At 33.4% G+C, this 24,264-nt stretch overlaps 1 protein-coding gene across 1 annotated transcript in view; it reads right to left on the minus strand.

Moving 5' to 3' along the window:
• Positions 1 to 24,264, minus strand: part of LOC110464290 — a 56,645-nt gene that overhangs the window by 14,608 nt on the left and 17,773 nt on the right. Inside the window, exons 6-27 of the mRNA XM_021519426.1 lie at positions 23,691 to 23,765; positions 23,227 to 23,301; positions 21,223 to 21,306; positions 19,927 to 20,075; positions 19,633 to 19,678; positions 18,958 to 19,182; positions 17,752 to 17,826; positions 16,832 to 16,927; positions 14,684 to 14,779; positions 13,690 to 13,773; positions 12,517 to 12,767; positions 10,827 to 10,872; positions 10,161 to 10,391; positions 9,482 to 9,556; positions 9,228 to 9,329; positions 8,679 to 8,849; positions 8,112 to 8,195; positions 7,666 to 7,778; positions 6,338 to 6,383; positions 5,671 to 5,895; positions 4,538 to 4,612; positions 382 to 477 (exon numbers count right to left, since the gene is read on the minus strand). Coding sequence (XP_021375101.1) covers positions 382 to 477; positions 4,538 to 4,612; positions 5,671 to 5,895; positions 6,338 to 6,383; positions 7,666 to 7,778; positions 8,112 to 8,195; positions 8,679 to 8,849; positions 9,228 to 9,329; positions 9,482 to 9,556; positions 10,161 to 10,391; positions 10,827 to 10,872; positions 12,517 to 12,767; positions 13,690 to 13,773; positions 14,684 to 14,779; positions 16,832 to 16,927; positions 17,752 to 17,826; positions 18,958 to 19,182; positions 19,633 to 19,678; positions 19,927 to 20,075; positions 21,223 to 21,306; positions 23,227 to 23,301; positions 23,691 to 23,765 — 2,520 coding nt within the window. The remainder of the gene's footprint in view (positions 1 to 381; positions 478 to 4,537; positions 4,613 to 5,670; positions 5,896 to 6,337; positions 6,384 to 7,665; positions 7,779 to 8,111; positions 8,196 to 8,678; positions 8,850 to 9,227; positions 9,330 to 9,481; positions 9,557 to 10,160; positions 10,392 to 10,826; positions 10,873 to 12,516; positions 12,768 to 13,689; positions 13,774 to 14,683; positions 14,780 to 16,831; positions 16,928 to 17,751; positions 17,827 to 18,957; positions 19,183 to 19,632; positions 19,679 to 19,926; positions 20,076 to 21,222; positions 21,307 to 23,226; positions 23,302 to 23,690; positions 23,766 to 24,264) is intronic.

Below are 24,264 nucleotides of genomic sequence, written 5' to 3' on the forward strand. Positions count from 1 at the left end.
TCGGCATAAATTAAAACTGATTAATTAACTTCTGACAAGAAAACCAGACGTTGCGGTACTTCGATGGAAAAAATTAAATGAAACAATAGAAAAAATATAATAGTAACAAACAACAGTTTTCTGAGTGTAAAATATCAGCGGGCATAGACTGGGATTCCAACCCTAGATTTCATATTTTTGTACTATCGCTCTGACCGACTGGGCTACCTGATCAACGGACTGTTCTTGACCAACTGTGTTACAGTTATGTCCAAAACGAAATGAAGGGGGAGATTACTATATCTACAAAGAACACAGTTGAGTTGGACAAGAATCCTAACGGGATATTGAGTGATGGTTAGTTTATGATCCCTAGTAAGCACTTATATATATTAAACTTACTGTCTGGACCAGATCAAGAGCGTACTGCAAGTAAGGATCGTAGCGCAGTGATGTGGAAAATAAGTCCTCCACTTCTTGTTCCATATCATATCTCACCTGCAAAACATTCATGGTATCATTATCATCTCGCTGACTGGCAATAAACTAAATTCCAAACAAGACTTCGGTGATATAGGATAATTTCCTTTACCCCTAATACATTACATTTATGTCCATATACATGTACATGTAACTCTCGAATTTAGAGGAATAAAGAAATGAATGAATGAATGCTGCGATTTACAGGAAATACGATTTTTGAATAAATTATGTTAGTGGCAAGACATTATAAGTATGTAAAATTATATGGTGTTTATTATTTTAAAGGGCCTTATAGACACAATTCCTATTTTGCTGTATTCTACGTGTCTTTCAGAACACTCATGACATTTAGTTCCATTGATTTGTCCAGATGGATAAAATTGCCATTTTGTGGAGAGAAAAAGAAAATTCATGTTTTGGTTTTCTGTATCGGACTTTTTTTTAAAAATTGGTGCATATTATTTCTATTATTTAAATTTCAATTTCAACAAATTTTATTGACAATATAAGCAATAGTCAATAGGATCAGAAATCAGGCATAGCCTATCTAAGTCCTCTCCTTAAAGTGACAACAGGTGGTAAGAAACACAGACATATATTTGTACATTGATATGATGTTTGGGATAAGGGGAAGTAACTCCTTGATGTAAACAGACATGTTCAGTATTCTTGAGATATAGTAACCCTTTCACTAGGGATATTTAATTTGAGATATTTACTAGACTATCATCTTCAGTGAATAGTATCAAGTATTAGACAATGAGTTACTGGTATTCATATAAGGTAAACTGTTGAGTATAAATATTTGGTGATATTGGATTTATTCCCTCAACAAATACAGGACATACAGTCCAAATGTATAACACACTAGCCATCACACACTGTTAAGGATCAAAAGCCAATTTCAGCAAATAGATGTATAATTTGTAAGTAGGGTTACACCAACTCCTGTAAGTAATGTAGTAATTCTTTAATTAAATTGAAAGGAGTTACTCCATATCTTGATGTTAGCTTAAAGAAGAAGAAGAAAACAGAATATAACAGCTAAATTAGGAATTATCAAAGGTAGAATAAAGTATCTAATTAATTCCATATTATATTACATTAGGTATATCCTGTACTTCTATATCATTGTAGTGCACTGGGGGGGGGGGGTATAAAGCTTTTATACATATAACTTGGGAAAAAAAAGGAAAAAAATATATATAACAATGTAAGAATGTATAAATATGTTTCAAAAAATACTAAGGGTAAGTCGAATATTATATTAATGAAAATCTTATAAAGTTTGATACATGAGATAAGATATCTCTTTTTTGTATATCATTACAACTATTACAACCATTTAGTAGGACATTTAAACACAGATGATTGTGAGTGTAATGATTCAAATTCTGTTGGAGAGTCTGGCGAATATTATTATATTGATTACATTCAGAAAAATAATGTGCAGCAGTTTCAAAAGATCCGTTACACTCACACATTGGAGATTCAATTAAGTGATCTTTATAACGATCATAATTAAGATTACAAGCATTATTTCTTATTTGGCAAAATATAATGTTTCCATCACGATTGCCAAATTATTTAAAAACATCGCTTGTTTCAGATTTCATATATTGCTTTGTAGTTAGTAACCTTTTTAACTGTGCGGTAGATTGGATGCTAGTAATATCTGGGGCAAGTCTATTCATTTCATTTAGCATGGACGGAAAGAAAAATCAAAATATTTTACAGTACGACATAAAGGGGGATGAAATAATCTGTTTGTTCGGAGGGGGTATCTGTCAAGGGTTTCATCATGAATATATGGTTGAATAATTACTCTTAGGTTATCTGGGGTTTCATTATTCATTATTCTATACATTAAAAATAGTTTATGTTTATTTCTTCTGCAGCTCAAAGTTTCCCAACCTAATACCTTGTATAGTTTATCATGTGATGTTCCTCTACGTAACCCTGTAATTAATCTTGCAGCCTCTAATTGTATTGAATCTAATAGGTTTTTTTAGCTAGTGTGCAATTGTCCCACACAACATCTGCATATTCAATAACTGGTCTTATGTAGGATATATATAAGGTTGTTAAGGATTTTCTATCAATTTTATTTTTTAGTAACCTTAAGATATTTATTCTTTTAAATGCTTTTTCATATATATTAGATACGTGTTGGTTCCATTTGGCATCATCACTAAGTGTAAAGCCCAGATGTGTATGTGTTTTGCTTTCAACAATTGGTGCGTAATAAACATTAACAATAGGATGATTCTTATTAGTTTTCCATGAAAAAAAATGCAGATTCAGTTTCGGAAGGATTAAATTTAATGTCCCATTAAGTGGTCCAAAGCTTAATATTAGTCTTGTCATTGGAAAGATTTTGTGCCAGTTCAATGGGATTATTATCACATATACAATAGAGAGAGGTGTCATCTGCAAATAATTTAATTTTACTGGAAACAAAATCAACAATATCATTTATATATATATTAAAAACAATAACGGACCGAGGACTGAGCCTTGTCTAACCCCTGCTTGAACAGTGTCAAAGGTTGATGTATAACCTTCAGTTAGTACTCTCTGTTTTCTGTCTGATAAAAAGTTACGAAACCAATTTAAAAGATTTCCTTTAACACCATATGATTCCAACTTGTAAAGCAGACCATTGTGCCAAACTCTATCAAAAGCCTTGCTTATGTCACAGAATATAATTCTGATTTCTTTATTTTTATCTTGGCAATTAATAATGGTATGGTAAATAGACAATAATTGATTTACAGTTGAATCTTTAGGTGTAAAGCCAGACTGGTGTTTTGTAATGATTTCATATAAACTTAGGTAATTATATAGATATTTGAAAATGATTTTTTTCATTTTACTAAAACATGAAGTAACAGAGATTAGTCTGTAATTAGAAACCTCCTTTACCTTTATAGATAGCGTAATATTAGCCATCTTCCAGCCGAGGGGGATAATACCAGTTTCAAGTGTTTTGTTAAATAGAAGAGTTAGAGGAAAGAGGATAGATGGATGTAATTGTTTGATTATTCTAGGAATCATATCATCTTGTCCAGCAGGTTTATTAAAATTCAAAAGAAATAGCTGATCGTTAACATCCTGTTGGGTTATAACAATATCATTTATGGAATTAGGAAAATCGTTAGTAGTTTCAGGTATAGGTTCAGTATTTTCAGAAGTTGTAGATATTGATGCAAAGTATTTATTTAAGCATTCAGCTTTGACAAATGGATGTTGAATAAATGAATTGTTGTGTGTAAGTGGGGGAATAGAAGTAGATTTGTTGTTTATATTAAGGACATTTCGTGCAATTTTCCACCACTTGTTAGGGGGAATAGTTTTGTCGATTAATGATTTTTTGTAAATTTTCAACATACTTTTTCTTGGCATCACGTATTCTACTAATGGTTTCATGTTGTTTTTTTCTATAATTTTCCCAGTGAAAAGCCGAATTACTAGATTTTGCTTTCCTAGTCTAATATCATTAGTCATCCCTTTTTTATCATTTTGTCTAATTTTTACATACTTAAAAATGTAGTGGGTATAGATTCATTAATTAAGTGCTTTATTGTATCACATAAGATATTGTTAAATTCATTAGTTTCATGTATATTGATAAGGTTTTCCCAATCTTTTTCTAAAATACATCTTTTCATCTGATCATAATCTGCATCTTGATAAATAAGAATTTCCTTTCGATAGGTTTGTTTTTTAAAAACTGCATAGGAAATGTTAAATTGTATCAGAGAATGGTCACTTCATAAAGGAGGAAGCACAGATGCATTTTTAACTATATTTCTATTGTTGGAAAAGACAATATCAGTTGAAGTTGATGAAGTTTCTATTATTTTCTGAACAAATGTTACGTTTCTTAATAATCATATTTAATTTTCAATTTTAAAAAATCAATAGAATAACCTGTACCGAATAGTTCAGAAGTGTTATGAATCAACGTGTATAAGTATTTAGAGTTAAAAGGACGCAACTGTGACATCAATGTCTCTCACAAAAGAATTCCCTTTTCTATATGCTGATTATGAATGCCTTATACAACATTTACCTTTGCGTAAAACACGGCCCAGAAGATGATTACTGTCACAGTCATCACCACGCCTAATATGTTGATAAGTGCAGACTGAAACCAAAACAAATCACTTGAGACGTTGATACCAATTCACTTACTGACCATTAATGGTAGGACTATAGTCTCAATAAACAATAACGGACCAGTATAATATGATGTCAAAACAAAGGAGACTCATCTTAGGTAATCTAGGAGTTACCCTCACTTTCGCTCTCTGAACCCCTGGAATATATCGTAGTAAAATCCAAGGCACACGGCTAGCATTTTGATTGGTGTAAGGTAATAATACCTGACTAATAGCTAGGCCGATTAATGTCCTTAACGGTTACAGATGAGCAATACCCATCAGTCAATTTTACCGTTACGCGACCGACAGATTATTTTGGTGTAAATCAAAGGATACAACTAGTCTTCTCGTCTCATCCACAAGATGGCACACATGCACTGTGCCTTCGATTTTGTTGTGAGATATCCCAGGGGTGCAGAGAGCGAAAATGAGCGTAATCTCTGTAGTATCGGGGATGCAAGAGAGCAAGCTATGAACTTGTTCAACTTCAAAAAGATGCAATAAATAAATATTGAAATCAAACATCCATTTTGAAGTCATTCAGTTCCTTAATGTTGCATTTTTTGTGTCTTTATCTTTACTTGTTTTGTTTCAAAAGCCAAAATGCAGGATACTTCAGTTCACTCAGTTAAATTAAGCAATAAGCAGCTAACATGAATCGAGGTACCCTTCCAAATAGCAGCATCTATATTGAGTTAGGAAAGTCAGGTTTGGTGAAACATTTTCTGAATCGTGACGCCAGAATGAAAATATCTAAAGTTGGGGGGCTGCATGACAACGTGACGTCATTTCTTGAGCTATGTCACACGTCACCAATCACGTTATCAACGAAAGAACATGTTTTACATAACACGCATTTTTTGCAACTCTCACGACATTTCACAAACATTTCGATGTTAATATTTATACACATATTACATATTTCCATCATAAATATTTTTTCAAACCTTAAATGGTATACTGAGCTAGCCTCTAGACAATTCAAACTAGCTATTCTAATACCTAACTACATATGTTGAAGAATAGCTGTTAAAATACTCACCACGTAATAAGCCGCTCGTGACGTCACGCAGGTAGCCGAGACACTTTGGATAGAGGTGAAGAGCGATATACCCCCGCAAAACACCAGCAGAGAGGCAAGTATTCTGATTAAGTCATCGAAATATATGTTATCGAACCTGAGTCGTGAAATTGAAAATTCTGACACAAATGAGGGGTACTCTTTGATGCTGTAACCTCCATAGATAACCAGGCTAACTCCAACACACTGTGTGAAATACACAAACATAAAATTAATGTCATACTGCTTAATTAATGCTATTTGTTCTTCGTTAAGTTCGCGGTAAAAAAAGTGCAGAATTATTTATCCAACTAAAATACATTATCGAGGATTATATTGTACAAACTCAAAGCAAAATTGAAGGCAGTAATATGCTATTTTATTGGTCTCAGGTTTAACAATAATCCTCACCAATCTCTTGCTGATTGTAGTCTTTTGAAGTTTACATAGGAGCGAGACCCGACTTCAAAGACAGTCAATGTTACCGTTACCCTACGCGAGATTCTTTTGAAACTAGTCTGCTTGTATCGTCCAAAAGGTGGCGCACACTGAGTCGTCAATTGCTATGACATATTCGAGGTATATAGCGATAGTAAATGAGCCTAAGCCCTTGAGTAACGAGGATGTATATGACAGTTTGAATACTTACACCTTGGCACAGTGCCAAAGATTGCATGACAAACGTCAACGGTCCTCTACAAGTAAACAATATAGCGTCATTCTATATTTGTTACAGATATTCCAACTTTTCTTTTTCAAGTAAAATAGACCACAATCATTTATATTGTTGGAAATGTCCTACACAATTAAATATTACGATATTCAAAAAATCTTATATAATTCAAACATTGAACTCTTCGTGAGTATTATTATTTCACAACTCTTTTATCAATACCAGAACTTTCTTAACTGTTATTGGAGTTGATATACTGCTGTCTGATCCACATGCTCTCTATTTGTGAATTGAACACGGTGAATATTTCTGAACAGGTACAACTTTAAATATATAATAACATATTCGCCAATTCTAAGTAGATGTATTTTTTATCTAAAAAAAGAACTCGAAAATAACATCGCACACAATAAAACAATCCACTATGGATAGACCGGCGAGATAATTTGAGACCAATGATTTACTACTATATCTTCATGCTAGTGCCATTTTACCATGTCATAAATATGGTAGCACACGTGTAATACAAAATAAAATTACTGCAATTGGTCAAAACTATCGGGACATATTCCACCGCCACTACAGGTACTATTTTTAGTAAACTGCTTTTCTTTTTCTGGTTCATTTTAATGGTTTTACTATCAAATGAATTTGATATGTTTATTTTAGCATTATTATTTTCATTGCATTTTAAACTGTTCATTATTAAAAGAAAGCTACTTGCACTGCGCGGAACGAAAAAACTATGATCGGAGTACTTTGGTTTTGACCTCTATAGACAGCTGATATCTTATAATTCAGTTTGAAGTTTATTTTCAAACTATAAATGTTATGTGATCAACAGAATCTGACATTCGTGTCTACGTAATATTGAATTCATGAAACGAGTTCAATAATTTGATATGAGTCTTTAGGCGGGCGTCATATTAAATTATAAAACTCGTTTAACAAATTCAATACGTCGTGGAAACGAATGTAAGATTCTGTATATCACATGGACACCCAAGTAAGATCCTCTATTTGTAGTTATTTTGGGTAGTTGATAAAAGGTTCATGTTGTAGTCTGTATTTTCATCATCTTGAAAATAAAGAGCAAATTAGGTACCCACGGAAAAACCCAACTTATATACGATATGTCGTTCTAAATGCTCTCAACTCACTTAATATGTCCGATACATAATTTCCAAGAATCGATTTAAAAAACAATCAGTTTATTAAAATTGTTTTAAAACGTCAGGCACCTAAACAAGTTATAACTAGCAATAGTCTGGTAGGGATAAGAAATCAATTTTAATCTTACTTACTTTTTACAAAATTTTACTTTCACCAATTTCATAAGGATTCCGATTTCTTTATCAATGGCGTCACCAGGTTTGAGCATGCGTATACGGCGTGCACTCAACACAATTTCAAATACCTGTCACGTAAGTAGGAAAACAAAACATGAATTCTGAATTACATTTGCTGTATTGGGCGTTTGAAAAAGAGGAATGTGTAGAGTAAACGGGAATCATCACGTTTAAACTCTATTTTACGAAACATTGTATACCGTCAGCTATAAACATCCATTGTACTTTGTCAAAATCAGAGAATAGCACAACAATGTGTGACCAGAATGTAAATGTGAAATGGGATTTTTAATACCTACATGGTCGCGTGTTTTCATTAGTCAACAATGTGGTCTTAACTTCAGCACCATTAAATGCGCACAATCGGACGAAAAATAACAAAATTATATAATGTGACGTACCTGAAATATTACCAGGAAAGAAAGAAGGTTGAAAAACGTTATCATGTAACCCCCGAATCTGTCCAGGAGCGCGTCGTTGCAACCCTGTACAAACACAAATTACCATCAAAATATTCATCAACCGTGTTTTTAATTTTACAAGCATAAAAGGACAATCCTTATCCAATATATCGAGATAAAATGTCTGCAGCAACGTCATCGTCATGACATCATTATATCATCCAATGATTAAATAGTTATTTGCACAGAATAGTTTGACTTTTCAAACAAAACACTTATGTGTAATTTGAAATCTACATTGAATGATTGTTTTACGTTTGATTAGGATGTGACAGAACACAAAAAAATAATAAAAAGGTGGCACTGTAGAGCGCTTAATTTCTTGGGGTAAATATTTTCGGGGGTGCACATTTTGCTCTACAACTTTTGCTGTCATTAGATAATAAATAAACATACGATATGTAACAGAGATTGAGCGGTTAATCATACGTAACAGGGATTCTTCGGGTCACACATGAATTCGACAAGCTATTACTAAAGGGTCATGAATCAATATGTACACATTACCGTTTCGTGGAAAGTGTCAGCAACAAGGCTGTCAGTACAAGACTCCATCCCTGAATCCAGATCCGGTCTCCATTCTGTTACATTTTTGCAGCAGTAGATGGGTATTTGCCTGCTGTTTGTCATGGTTATGGTGTTGAAATCCCCGTAGTTGCCGACACCACAGCATTCCATCTAGTTGATAAAGATAATTTTATAATAAACATTTCTGGGTACGTTTTCGATTGATGTCAAAGCACCCTACCCCCTACCTACAAATTACATAGAGCACCTTGGCGTATGTTTCGTTCTAAAGGAAACATTACAAATAACACGAGCATGTTACATTATAACACACAATGACTTGGTTATCTTTGCTGTCTACATGACTGTAAAAATGGATTTATTTTCATTTACTGTACTCTGCATGTGAGAAGAATTACCAAAAGGCGAGATAAGCATAAAAAAACATAATGTCTGACAAATGTGATTACCGCAGGTACAGAATAGTATCGTCTTTCTACAGTTACGTTAAAAGTTTGCAGTAAAAAGAAATTGAAAAATGTTTTATACCTTAAAGAAGAGTAAATTCCAAGTTATACCAGGATTTCCATAATAATAATTCTGATAGGTTTTGAACTCTGTGATGAGCTGGTCATACATCGTCCAATCGATCTGAAACAGAAACCAGAAAAATGTTAAAAGAAAATGGGACTTTTAAATTTGATTTAAGATATAACAAATTTGCAACACTGGAATAAAAACCAGATTTACGGATAGTTTCTTCAACTCCATACAAAACTAAAAGGGAAGTGTGCACGACTTACATTGCTTTTAGACTCAATACTCAGCCCGATTATCACTATCAACACAGCACAAAAACTGCCTCGCAGCACAATCAACTGAAACAAAGAAAGAAATTGAATGTTCCTATTATCTCAACAAAAAAAAAACCCAAAAAACAGAAAGTAATTTCTTTATTATCATATAGAATAAAACTATTAGTTAGAGTTATACATAGTGCTTAATATCAATTGAACCTTAGACCAAAAGACTGCACTTAGTCAGGCTATCATGTAAAGGTGTACATGTTTATACTGTTAGGCTTGATACGAAAGATAGGATCGACTATGTAATGGTACCTTAGTTCATGTTTTATAATTGTTCATGTTTCCCTCGTAGATAAAGTGATGCACAAATATTTCTTTCACCACACTAGTCTCTTATTAGAGGTTCTGTCTCAAACAAACTCAACCGTAATACATATAGCTATAAATATTAATATTATGTTTTTCAAGCAAATTTGATCAGAAAACATATAAATGGGAAAATTGAAAACAGGCCCCCGGACCAGGAAACGTTTTTTTGCTTAGCCAATCACGTATGACGTCACTTTTCATGACGTTATTTGTGATTGGTTAAGCCTTATCTAAAGCCAATTTTAAGATCGTTTCAAGATCCTTGGGGCCAGGTCTCGCTGTTGCTTCTTAGCAAATGGTACCGTACTATGTATTCAAGGAATTTAGAGTTCCAGCAATAGATAAGGAGTCCATAAAAGACTATGGCCATCTCCGAAATGCCAAGTCCCAGCATGCAATACGCTACGGCCACTAAGTAGTAGGTAAACCGGCGATTGTTAAAGCCGAGCTTGTAGAATAAAGTATGAAGGTCTATGTCATCAAATATATCATCGAACTTCAACAGCAGGCCAGTCACAACCAGAGACAGTCCGCAAAGCTGTTAAATCAAACATCACCGATTACAATGTGACGAGTACAGTGTTTGTTTAACATACATTAACATAAGATATATTATCAATGGAGTTACAAAATAATACAAGCACTATTGTCAATCATGAAACGTTTATGTCACGTATTAAAATGATATAATCTAGAATTATGATATTTACAAAATATAAATGGAATATATGATAACACTGCAAGTTCATTTCATTGTTTTTTTTAATTTGCACTCGGCTAATGAAATACAATCATTGTTATAATAGACAATGGCAATTTTCCTATTGATCTGAAGATTTTAGAATTTCAACTGCTTAATTCAACTAATAATCTGTCAAGATATTGAAAATTAGTCGATATTCGCCACAAATATAAAACAAGTTATTGACATAATCGTATATCAATAACGACTAATTTTAGTACACACACTTACCAATGTGACGAATTTAAGAACGATGCCTACACCATTGGCTTTATCACTGGAAGAAAACAATGTCAACAAATAAATATCTTGTACATTATGGAATTTAATTAATGAAGGACAGGTGACATATTGTTACTTTTTAAAGAATCGTATTACAACCACATTCAAAATATGATTGATTTATAAATCTTTTTCTTTGCGACTGTTTATCGACACAATGAGATCATACATAGCCAATCGGCTGTAAAAATTATACATAATAATTCAAACAAAAGATTGATAAGTGGATGAATTGGAATAACATGTTCCCGAATAAGAAAACCAAATCATTATAGTGTCAAAAGTTTTTAACTTATCAGTGTCAAAATGATGCTGTTGAAATACCTGAAATTTATACTTATTCACTCACAAACAACTGCGGGAAACAGAAACAAACTTAAATATTAGAGTAACCGACGAAAAACTTAATAATTTGTGATTGCTTTCTGTATTACTTCTCTTGTATTGGGTTACTGAGGTAACTCTCTCGAGTTTTTTGGGTTTTTTTGGCTTAATTTGTCTTAATATGTTCAGATTTTGATAATGCTGGATGAATACGATTTTATTAACTTTTTGTGAAAGGATGGAACTATGTAATATATCTGATAAGAACTTTATCTATAGTGCTTATACAACCTGCCTGTCGGTTTTATTCTTATTTCAGAAACAAAAGAATTACCATTATGGGGTTACGATGACGAAAATGATCTAAGCAAGACACATATGAATAAACCGAAATTTGTAAATTATTTACAGAGACTACAATATGTTACCGGTTATATAATTCATCAGAACCTTAAAAAGAACAGAATTATTGTTGTGTGTCCCAAACTTTCGTAGTGGAAACCGGTGCTTTGGGAGGGTTTCGGTCACGTTGTGGTATAGCTTACCATCTGCTATTAGAGAGTCAAATACCCTGGCCAAATTCAAGAGGGACATCAAAAATCACCTCTTCACGTCTTCATTTTAGTGTCTTTTCAAAAACGTCATGTAAATACCACCCTTTATTTGTTCATTTATGTTCTCATTGCGATGAGTATCTGCTTGCTTAAATGTATAATAGTGATCTTAAGCCTTTGTTTTTGTTTCACAATTATAACTAATACTATTATCCGTATGGTGTAAAGCGCTTTAGAGTAATTTTACACATTATATAGGGAGCTATATGCATGTTGTATATTATCATTTTTATTAAGCAAGAAAAAGGTTGAAAGAAACCATTAAGAAAATTTGACTGAAACCGTTCAATAATAACAGAAACTATTAAAGTTACTTAAAGAAATCATAAGAATGTACTTTTCGAATGACTATAACTGATTGTTTATACACAAATGTTAAAGAAATGCTCTAAAAAATGTGTACTTATTCATTTTTAAACAGTCATACAAAACCAATAATTGAAATCAGACAACACTAAATAAAGAAGTACTTAAATATTTAGAGCGTTTATCGTTATTCGGCTACACAGCACATTTTGATATGTAACCTTGTTGATTTCACTTCGTATACTAGGTATATTAAAGTATATTTAACTGACAGCAATACTATACTACCATCTATTTGAAAATGACAATTCAATAATACTAACGCATGCTCAAGGACGATTACTGTCCCACAATTCACAAGTGTAATATTAAAAGCCTGTTATCTTCGTACTTACTCTGCCCATAACTGAGTAACTCTCCTTTTGAGAATTCCAATGACACCCTTACGAACGGCCGGAGTAGTTTGCATGGGTTCTGAGATAACACTTATTGGTTCATGTTCAGCGGCAGGACTAGTTGGTTCATGTTCAGCGGCAGGAATAATTGGTTCATGTTCTGCAGTAGGTCTTGTTCTTTCAGATTCTGACACAGATGTTCCAGTGGATAATTCCCCCATCTTCTTGTTGGCACATATAAAGGATACCATCTGTCAAACAAATGTAATGTCTCATATATAAAGGACATCTTTTGCTGACAAACAAATGCCAGATCTCACATATAAAGGATTATCTGTTATATCTGATATATAAAGGAAAATGTCTCTCAAACAAATATAATATCTCATATATAAAGGACATTTTATGCTGACAAACAAATGTTGTATCTCATATATAAAGGATAATAATCTGTCAATAAAATGGTACTTCCTATATGCAAAGGTCACTTTTTGTTAAATAAATTTGTTATTTCATATTAACATTGTATAAAGAACATTATCTGTTAAGCAATTGTAAATTCTTGTCTTTCATTTATAATGGACAGTATCTGCCGATCAATGTTATGTCATATAAATATGTGAATGCAATATCTGACGTGGAGAGAAATGTTGATAAGTGTTTATTGAAATACGTTACACTTGTAACTGGTATTTACGTCACGCATCATGCACACTTTCATTACAGTATAAGTTGGCAATGAATTATTTACACGTGCCAATGAAATGTTTGATTAAGTCATTATAAGTATGGTACATGTGCAATGTAATACACCACCTATAAGTGGAACTGATATTTAGGTAACGTATCGCACCAAGTCTCCAATACGAGATGTGATATCAATTTATCTAATTACTTATCTATTTATATGTATATTATACCTATTACTATTAGGTACACATGTACTGACAAATATATTATTTGTACAGTGGCACTGATGCGCAATCAAATACTGCATTAAAACACATGTTCGTTGAGCCGGAGGCCTACACAATAGAGCTGTATATTTGATTCAATTACGAATATGAATTGTCCGTATCATGATATAACAAGGTTATCAGGATCCACGTTGTTAAATCTTGAACTTGTTTGATTATTAGTACTATAATGATGATGTATTTAGAACGTACTTACCTGTAAAAGGAGCAAAAAAGAAACCAGAGACAGACCTACGCCCGAAAATGTCCTGAAATGATCCTGAAGAACCGGAGCGCAAGGCTGCAATATATCATAACAGTACTTAACATTCGTCATTGCTAGTTTCTATTATCTTAACTTAGAGTATGCTAATAATGGTTTCCTTACTACCAAGATGTATCTACCTGCAGTATGGCAATAATGGCCATATCAATATATAATTCTATGATGTGGTCATTAGGACATCACTGGTCACCTCTCTACCAGTTTCCTCGGTATTTAATGGCATTCCGACAATATTGGTCAATTCACTATGGTGATATTTACCAACAGTTTGACACCAAATGTAACCCTTCCTTCCAAACTCTACAGTATCATGTAATAGATGATGGCAGATTATATGACATTTACATTCAGTATAATACTGTATAAAGGATCATCTCACTGTCAAACTACAGGTATGTTTGGGGGAGAAACGGTAACACCACTTCCAAACTCATTGACATTTTCCTGCAGTAAGACAAAAATTGTCACCTCACTTCCAAAGTCATATCACTTTCAGCATGAAATACATTGTCAATCTCTCTAACAATTTCTGCGACCGCTACTAACACTTTAACAAGAATAGTCACCTAACTAACAGAACCGGGGACATTAACTTGCAGTGTGCCAATATCGGTGACCTTAATTTCAAAATGAGATTTTCAGCATGACATATATGGTCAACTTCTCTATCAGTTTCGCTACCTACACAATTACATTAATTACTCACGAACTACCAAAATCTTTGATATTTATTAACATAATATGACAATGATTCTCAACCTTTACTATATCATAAAATGTATCTACCAATTTCTTCGACCTCTACCTTCAGTATAAAAATAAATGCCACCTCATTATCAAACTCAATGATACGCCTACACTCTCGCCCCATATATATCTTACTATATTGATAATTATCTCGCCATGCTATACTTATACTACTTACCCTAAAATTACTGCAATGTGGGGAAATTCTGTTCCAGGTCCCCGATGGGACCAAATTCATGAAGTCTTGTTGTCCTGTTATTCCACAGCATTTCAGCTTTAAATACAAACAACGACAGCTTAGGTGTGGAGCAAATATTGTGTTAATGTGTTTATAAGTGTCGATTTATAGTTCTCGTTACACCATACATGTTACTTAAGGATAGCCGTATCACTACTAAAAGCTGTAAATATGTATTGGAAACTTTTTTTCTTTTTTGCATGATTATAGCTTGGGAACTGGGAACCCGAAAACTTACGTCACCTAAACTCCCAAGTCAGCAGAAGCTGCAGTATTATTTTCATAATCTCAACATAGTACAACTTCCATTGGAACACATATACAGTAAATTAAAATGAAACATAATATATAAAAGCATCGAATCGCGAACGGTAATGTGGCAACATCTACCAATGACATCACATATAAGATAAGGAACAAAAAACTGTGGTTGTATTGAGTACAATTAATATACCAATTCAAGTGCTATATTAAAATTTGAGTTTTAACAAATTATCGAAATGTTCACACCCCAATAACAAATCTAATATATGAAAATATATGAAGATATTTTTACACTGACTTTGAATGTAACTTTAAAACAAATATGGAATAAGTTTTACCAAAATATCAATATTATTTGTTGATCCGGAGTGTAGCACCCAGGAGGACTTAATGTTGGAGGAAACCGGAGTACCCCTAAGAAACCCGACGGGCAGATAACGTTATACATTGGATCGGGGCATAGGACCCCGACCCGTTCTGGTGAAAGGTGAATATACTTCCCTCTGCACCACCAACCACAAACTTCATAGGTCTACGTTTCCACCGCATATAGTGATTTTCACTTATTTCAATATATGCAGTCGCACATGTTTTTATTACGATTACATTATGATTGTACTATACTAGATGTGGACAGATATTTACAGCAATGTATATTGTTAAATTACAATGTCAGTGTAAAGTTACAGTATACGAGCAAAACAAAATAATGGTAATACACTATAAATTAAACAAAAACAAACCACTTTCTAGCAATAATTTTTCACATGACAAAGCGTCCTAAATATGCAGTTGACTGACATACTTTAAATTAAGCACCCAGCACGTTCATGTTTATTTCAAGTTTATTCAATCTTTTCACACTATTTCCCACGACATACTACGAGTGGTTATTTCACATTTGTTACTAAACATTCGATCCCAAAAATATTCGTTCTAGCAAATTTAAATTTTGTATTCTTATGCGGTAAATTAAAAGCAAACAGGACGTTTTAAGTAATAATATGTGCTTTAATCTCTTTTTTGTTTTCTTTATGTAACGTTTTAGCAGACACCATCCAGCCACTAATCCCTCTTAATATTGCTAAACTACCAGGGTTATAACACATCAGGTAGTATTTTCCCTTCATTGATGATTGCTATTCTACCCAACTTCCGAGAGGAATCCTGTGGGTCCTAAATAAGTACCAATGCATCTTCACTAACCACTGGGAACTAAACGTCTAGGTACCAACTAAATCCCACCGCCGCCACCAAATATAACGTGCAAGAGAACACCCATCTAGCTCCTGACAACCCTCGCAGTTGCTCAATTATTGAGCGAGTCTCAATGCTCATACTATATTGCGTGAACATCTGTCTTTCTAGTAAAGCAGTATTGCCCCCTCTTTATCATTGACTGCTATATTTATATGTGATTTTGCAGGATGTAACAAATACAATTATAGCGATTGTCAACACAAACGATATTGTACATATGTAACCAGAGCGCTTAAGGATCCCCGTACCAATACCAAAAATTGTAACTAAGCATTGAAACTGGGTTTTTTTCGGCATAAATTAAAACTGATTAATAAATTGATGTCAAGAAAACCATACTAGATTTCATATTTTTATACTATCGCTCTGACGACTGGGCTACCTGATCAACGGACTGTTCTTGACCAACTGTGTTATGTCCAAAACGAAATGAATGGGGGGGGGGGGGGGGGGGTGTTACTATATCTTCAAAGAACACAGTGGAGTGGGACAATAATCCTAATGGGATATTGAAAGATGGTTAGTTCATGATCTCTAGTAAGCACTTATATATATCAAACTTACTGTCTGGACCAGATCAAGAGCGTACTGCAGGTAAGGATCGTAGCGCAGTGATATGGAAAATAAGTCCTCCACTTCTTGTTCCATACCATATCTCACCTGCAAAACATGGTGTCATAATCATCTCGCTGACTCGCAATAAACTAAATTCCAAACAAGATTACGGTGATTTCAGATAATTTCCCTTAGCCCTACTAGAGTAAGAATGCACAAGTATCCGACCTATGTACTGCAGTTTTGTTTAAGTTGGTGACTTAATGTTTTGATAATGTTCGATCAGCAATGTTACTTTTTCCAGGTTTGTAAGCTGTCTTGATAATTTTTTGCAGATTTCCTCGTATTTTTAAAACTGTCATTAAAACGTTTTCATCACTGTGAACCTAAACGAAAATAACAATCAATTCCTATTATAATAGGTACAATTAAGGTATGACGTAGGAATGACAAGAAATGTTAAGTATGTAAAATTAAGACGTGATTATTATTATAAAGATGTTTATTATTATAAAGGTGTTTATCATTATAAAGGTGCTTTTTATTTAAAGGGTTATATGGACACCTTTCCTATTTTGCCGTATTCTACGGGGTTTTTCAGAACACTTAAGACAGTTATTACCTCTCATGAGTACGCATGAATAAAATGGCCATTTTGTGAAGAGAAAAAAAATATTTTTTTTTTTGATTTTCTGCATTGGATTTTTTTATATATAGATGCATATTATTTCTGAACGATATTACGTTTTCAAATCAATCGTATTTAATTTTCAATCTTAAAAAGTCCATAGAATAAGCTTGCCTTAGTATTTATGAATCAACGTGAATAATAATTTCGAGTTATTGGTAAGCAATTGTGACACCAATGTTTCTCGCAAAAGAATTCCCTGTTTTACATGCTGATCATGAATTCCTTTTACAACATTTACCTTTGCGTAAAACACGGCCCAGAAGATGATTACTGTCACAGTCATCACCACGCCTAATATGTTGACAAGTGCAGACTGAAACAAAACAAACCACTTGAGACGTTGATTCCAATTCACTTACTGACCAATAACGGTAGTACAATAATCTCTATAGACAATGACGGGCCAGTATAATATGATGTCAAAACAAAAAAGAACCGTTCTCGATTTCGCTCTCTTAACCCCGTGAACAGGTCATAGCAAAATTCAAGGCACACGACTGGCCATTTGATTGGTGTCAGGTAAAACAAACTGATCAATCGCAAGGCTGGTAACTGTCCTTTGACCATAACAGAGGCGCGGCACTCGACCTTAACACCAGTCACTTTTCCTGGCGACCGACAGATTCGTTTGATGTAGATCAAAGGATAAAACTATTCTTCTCGTCTCATCCACAAGATGGCACACACTGCGCCTTCGATTTTGTTATGACATATCCCAGAGGTACAGAGATCGAAAATGAGCGTAATCTCTGGAGTATCGATGATGCAAGAGAGCAATATTCGAACTCGTTGAACGTCGATAAGACGCAATCATTAAACTATTGAAATCAAACATCCATTTTGAAGTCATTCAGTTCCCGAATATATATATTTTTTAATTGGTGATTTGGGGTTTGTATAAAACAGCAAACATTTTATTTTATTTTCTAAATATATATCTATTTCTTAATGTTGCATTTGTTTTTGTGTCTTTATCTTTTACTTGTTTTGTTTCAAAAGCCAAAATGCAGGATACTTTAGTTAACGCAGGTAAATAAAGCAGTATGCAGCTATCACGAACCGAGGTACCCTTACAAATAGCAGCATCTATATTCAGTCAGGAATGTCATGTTTAGTGAAACATTTTCTGAATCGTGACGCCGCTATCAAAACATATAAATGTAGGGGCTGCTTAACAACGTGACGTCATTTCTTCAGCTATGTCACACGTAACCAATCACGTTATCAATGAAAGAACATGTTTTACATAACACGCATTTTTTGCAACTCTGACGACATTTTCGCCAACATTTAGATGTTAATATTTATACGCATATTACATATTTCCATCATAAATAATTGTTCAAACCTTAAATGGTATACTGATTTAGCCTCTAAATATTTCATACTAGCGATTCTAATGCCTAACTACATATATTGAAGAATAGCTGTTACAAGTACCCACCACATAATAAGCCGCTCGTGACGTCACGCAGGTAACCGAGACACCCTGGAGAGAGGTGAAAAGCGATACACCCCCGCACAACACCAGCAGTGAAGAAAGTATTCTGATTAAGTCATCGAAATATATGTTGTTGAACCTGAGTCGTGAAATTGAAAATTCTGACACAAATGAGGGGTACTCTTTGATGCTGTAACCTCCATAGATAACCAGGCTCACTCCAACACACTGTGTAAAATACACAAACATAAAATTAATGTCATACTGCTTAATTCATGTTATTTGTTCTTCGTTATTTTCGCGGTAACAAAAATGCAGAATTAATTATCCAACTAAAATACATTATCGGGGATTATATTGAACGAACTCAAAGCAAAATTGAAGGCAGTAATAAGCTATTTTATTGGTCTCAGGTATAACAATAATCCTCACCAATCTCTTGCTGTTGTAGTCTTTTGAAGTTTACATAGGAGCGAGACCCGACTTCATAGACATAGACAATGTTACCGTTACCCTACGCGAGATTCTTTTGAAACTAGTTTGCGTGTATCGTCCACAAGGTGGCGTACACCGAATTTTTAATTTTGCTATGACATATTCCAGGTATAAAGAGAGTGTAAGTGAACCTATGCCCTTGAGTAACGAGGATGTATGTTGTATGACAGTTTGAATACTTACACCTTGGCACAGTGCCAAAGATCGCATGACAAACGACAACGCTCCTCTACAAGTAAACAATACAGCGTCATTCTATATTTGTTGCAGATATTACAACTTTTCTTTTTCAAGTAATATTACTTAAATTGTCCTACATAAATGAATATATCGATAGGCAAGAATTCTTATTTAATCCAAACATTTTACTCATCGTGCGTATTGTTATTTCACAACTCTTTTATTATTACCAGAACTTTCTTAACTGTAAATGTATTTAATATTCTCATTTGACAAAAGCAAGTAAAGCAGCCTTACTTTCTCCAATAGAGAACTATGGAGACGCAAATGTCACCAAACGCATCTCGGGAGATGTATGGTAGAACGCCAGTATTTTCGGGTCTTTCCGGTTCTTCGTTTAGTCTCCACTTTCTATATTCGTAGTCCGTTACGACCAAGTTCAGTACCTAAAGATATACAACTAAATATTGTGGTCTGTTACCAGAAAAATCGTTTCGTTCAAACCAATAACTGATCGTCAGTTACACAGCTAATGTGCTTTAAAATATGTTTCTAAATATAATAAACAATAAGTCTGCTTAAACCAATAAATGAGTTTTTGCATACTCGTGTTATTATACACAATTAAATCTCCTGATAAACAGTAGTACTAAACTTAAATATCCCCTGAGAACCAAATACAGTTAATAGGCTTACATCGAAATACCTCTGGTAAAAACAGGAAGTAGCCATAGCCAGATATATATATGGTAAACAGCAAGAATCCCTACACAGATATGCATTTGGTAAAAAAGGAGTAGACCTACACAGAGATATATTTGGTACACGGGAAGAAAACCTACACAAAGTTACATTTGGTAAACAGGAAGTAAACCTTCACAGAGATTTATTGGGTAAACAGCAAGTAAACCTTCACAGAGATATATTTGGTAAACAGCAAGTCAACCTACACAGAGATACAGCTGGTAAACAGCAAGTCAACTTACACAAAGATACATCTGGTAAACAGGAAGTAGCCTTACACAGAAATATATATGATTAACAGGAAATTGACATACACAGAAAAACATCTGGTAAATAGCAAGTCAACCTTCACAGTTATACATCTGGTAAGCGGGAAATAATGCTACACATGGATCATTCTGGTTCCCTGGAGGAAAAGCCCCTTCACCGAGAGATTTCTTGAGAAACTGGAAACCATCCTACTCATAGACAGCCCTGATTAACAAAAAGTTCTCCTTCACCAAAATATCAACACTATTTTAAAAGACATCTTTTGATCAACACGAAGATTTTGTGTATTGAGACATACCCTGTTCAACGGCAAGAAGTCGAGAGACACCACCGTGTATGCATTCGTCCTTTATGTCGACTGAGATTGAGAAATATATTAGTTTCATTATTCAAAAGCATTTCCTTTTAATGAGTCATCAAATAGAATACATCCAAATATGTTTTGCCACTTCTAGCACCCCAAACCACCAAAATTTCGTACCGAGTCCCTACATAACTGGTCGGTAAAAAAATCATAATAATATAAAATCAATAATGACACGTTTTATGTATCTATCATCGAATTCAATGTTTACTTACCTCTAGAATAAGCATGCTGATGACAAACGCCAACATCGTACTCAAAAAGTTGTGGAATGGACTAGACCAGAGGTCCCAGCACCCCTTCATTAATAACGATCAATTAGCTTACAAATCAAATCATGAAAAATTATATGCAGCAAACAAATATCTTATAGCGGGTAAACTATGCAACATTACACACAGGCAGCTGTCAATCAATATGCCAAGGGCAATTCTAGAGGAAGCTCAAATAACGACTGCCAATATCTCCATATACGTTATCTTGGATAGCAATATGGAGTTATTGCATTGTAATAACTTATTTACGTTGGGAAATTTCGAGTTCCATTTAATTAGTAGTATTTGGTACCTTTCTTAAACCAATATTTAACTATGTCACTCAACTAAATACTACTTACTGGTAGCTTTGGCCACCTCCTGGTTGCCTTCTACAGCCCTTACTGAGATCAGTAGGGGGCTTCAGACTAGTCTGGTGATTCAGTCATGTGATCTATTGTGTACCTATCAACTTTAACCGTACTGAACATTGAATATAATAACTGTTTAAACCATATTTACAACTAGTCATTTTGTAAAAGGTACGTACATGTCCAAAGCTCTACGCATTGATTCAAAGGTAAACTATTTTTAACCCAGACAGTGGTTGCCAAATGAGAATATGTAATGACCTTTTCTGTTTTCATTTAAGCATATAGCACAAGTAAGCAATAATGTTTCAAGATTCACGATCTTAATACGTTTTAGCATATATACAGGGACCAAGGTAACGTTTTTCACTATGTTACTCATCTTTCTGTGAATTGAAAACTCCGATGCTTGCTTTATGCAGGTTAAAGCATCTACAAAGTCCAGGTATTTTAATGTCATGTCATATTTCCTGAACATGTATATCAATCAAAAGAAACGCTCCATTAAATGAGATCACATGTGGAGCGAAAAAGGCTTGCAACATTGAAGGCGACTACTTGTGAAATTTCAGTTTTAGTCACATTCGTGATATTTTTTATATTAAGTCACACTCGTGATAGTATTGATATTTAATCATATTCATGATATTACTGTTATTTAGTCACACTCGTTATAGTATTAACATTTAATCACACTCTTGATATTAATGACATCATTCACACTCGTGATATGATTGTTATTTAGTTACACTCGTGATATTATTGACATTTAGTCCCAATCGTGATATAATTGATATTTAGTCACACTCCTGATATTATTTATATTGAATCATATTCATGATATTACTGTTATTTAGTCACACTCGTGATAGTATTAACATTTAATCACACTCCTGATATTATTGACATTAGTCACACTCGTGATATGATTGTTATTTAGTTACACTCGTGATATTATTGACATTTAGTCACACTCGTGACATAATTGATATTTAAGCACACTCCTGATATTATTTATATTGAATCATATTCGTGATATTATTGTTATTTAGTCACACTTGTGATATTATTGACATTTAATCACCCTCGTGGTATTAGTGTTATTTAGTCACACTCGTGATAGTATTGCTATTTTGTCACACTCGTGATGATATTATTATTTAGTCACACTCATGATAGCATTGTTATTTAGTAACACTTGTGATATTATTGACATAAAGTCACACTCGTGAATAACATTCCTGATATTATTGACATTTAGTCACACTCGTGATATTATTGACATTTAGTCACACTCGTGATATAATTGCTATTTAGTCACACTCGTTATGTTATTGTTATTTAGTCACACTCGTCATAATATTGATCTTTAGTCACACTCGTGAAATATATATGCATGAAATTTGATGGACAACTTATATATATATAACTGATCCTGATCAGGGTTCAGAAGATATCAGGACACTTGAGTTAAAATTTCCTTCAAATATTCAAACAACAAACTGAGGCTGCCTTTCTGTTTCCATTTACAAAACTCTCAAAAAAAACCTTGATTTTACATACTTTGAATTTAGATGAGCTGTGGTTTACCTACCGGTATTTTTTTATATGGATAGTACAGGTAGAAGTTCATACAGGGGTCCTCGCCTGAAAATCCGCAGCAGGATAACTGTAAAGCAATTTTGATACGACAGAAATCATCATACTACATCATCATCATCTATCATCATACAGAAATCATATAACATAGATTAATTTTGAGATGACAGTGATTGCCTTTTTACATCTTTCTTTGTAATAGACCATTTTTTTCGTTTTGATACAACACTTATATAAAACTTATTAAAACACATTTAATATTTGCATTCCTTTTTCTGTTATTCTTTATACTAAGGGAAAAAATACATATGTCTAATAATATTTATTTGGCCAATCTAATCATATTTAACATTATTTGTAACTCATATGCGTAAAATCATATTGTTCACAGTAAAACTCATAACTGTATTCGCTCCCTTCTTATCAAGGTATTTCCACATAACTAAAGAGTTCTCCTACCTTTGTTTTGATGTCATCTGCATGGGTGCCAGTATTTATTTCGTTTCTGAATTTGTCGTCGATTCCATAATAGAACTGTTGCCAACATAACATTTTAATACTTTAATCTAATAATTAACATAACATCTTGCTACCAACAAAGTAAAGATTTGTTTTTAAATTCATCATGTGTATAAAATGTATGTGTGGGAGAATTTTTTATCAAATCATTAAAAATAGTAATTCCACATCTATACCATTCAGGATAAAATACACTCTTCTGATTTATAGTTAAACTTTTATTATACCATAAAGGCAATTTTAAAAACGATTGTCCCTTTTCCCTTACAAGATCTTCCTTATAAGAAAGTCTACTCCATGCTTTAAATACATCTTTCCAGAACAAATTTGTACTTGTATTTTTGCATATAGATATATATTTATTACTACAGTTAAAGAGAAGATCAATATTGATATATGTTTTTAATATCTTCTGCCATTTGCCTTGTTTTTGGAGAAGCCTCCTTATCCAACTTAATTTTAAAGATTCTATAAATGACAATAAGTGTACCATCTTAAGACCTCCATCTCTATA

The sequence above is a fragment of the Mizuhopecten yessoensis genome, unplaced genomic scaffold (genome assembly GCF_002113885.1).
Source record: "Mizuhopecten yessoensis strain PY_sf001 unplaced genomic scaffold, ASM211388v2 scaffold10979, whole genome shotgun sequence".
In the NCBI taxonomy this organism is placed as follows: domain Eukaryota; kingdom Metazoa; phylum Mollusca; class Bivalvia; order Pectinida; family Pectinidae; genus Mizuhopecten; species Mizuhopecten yessoensis.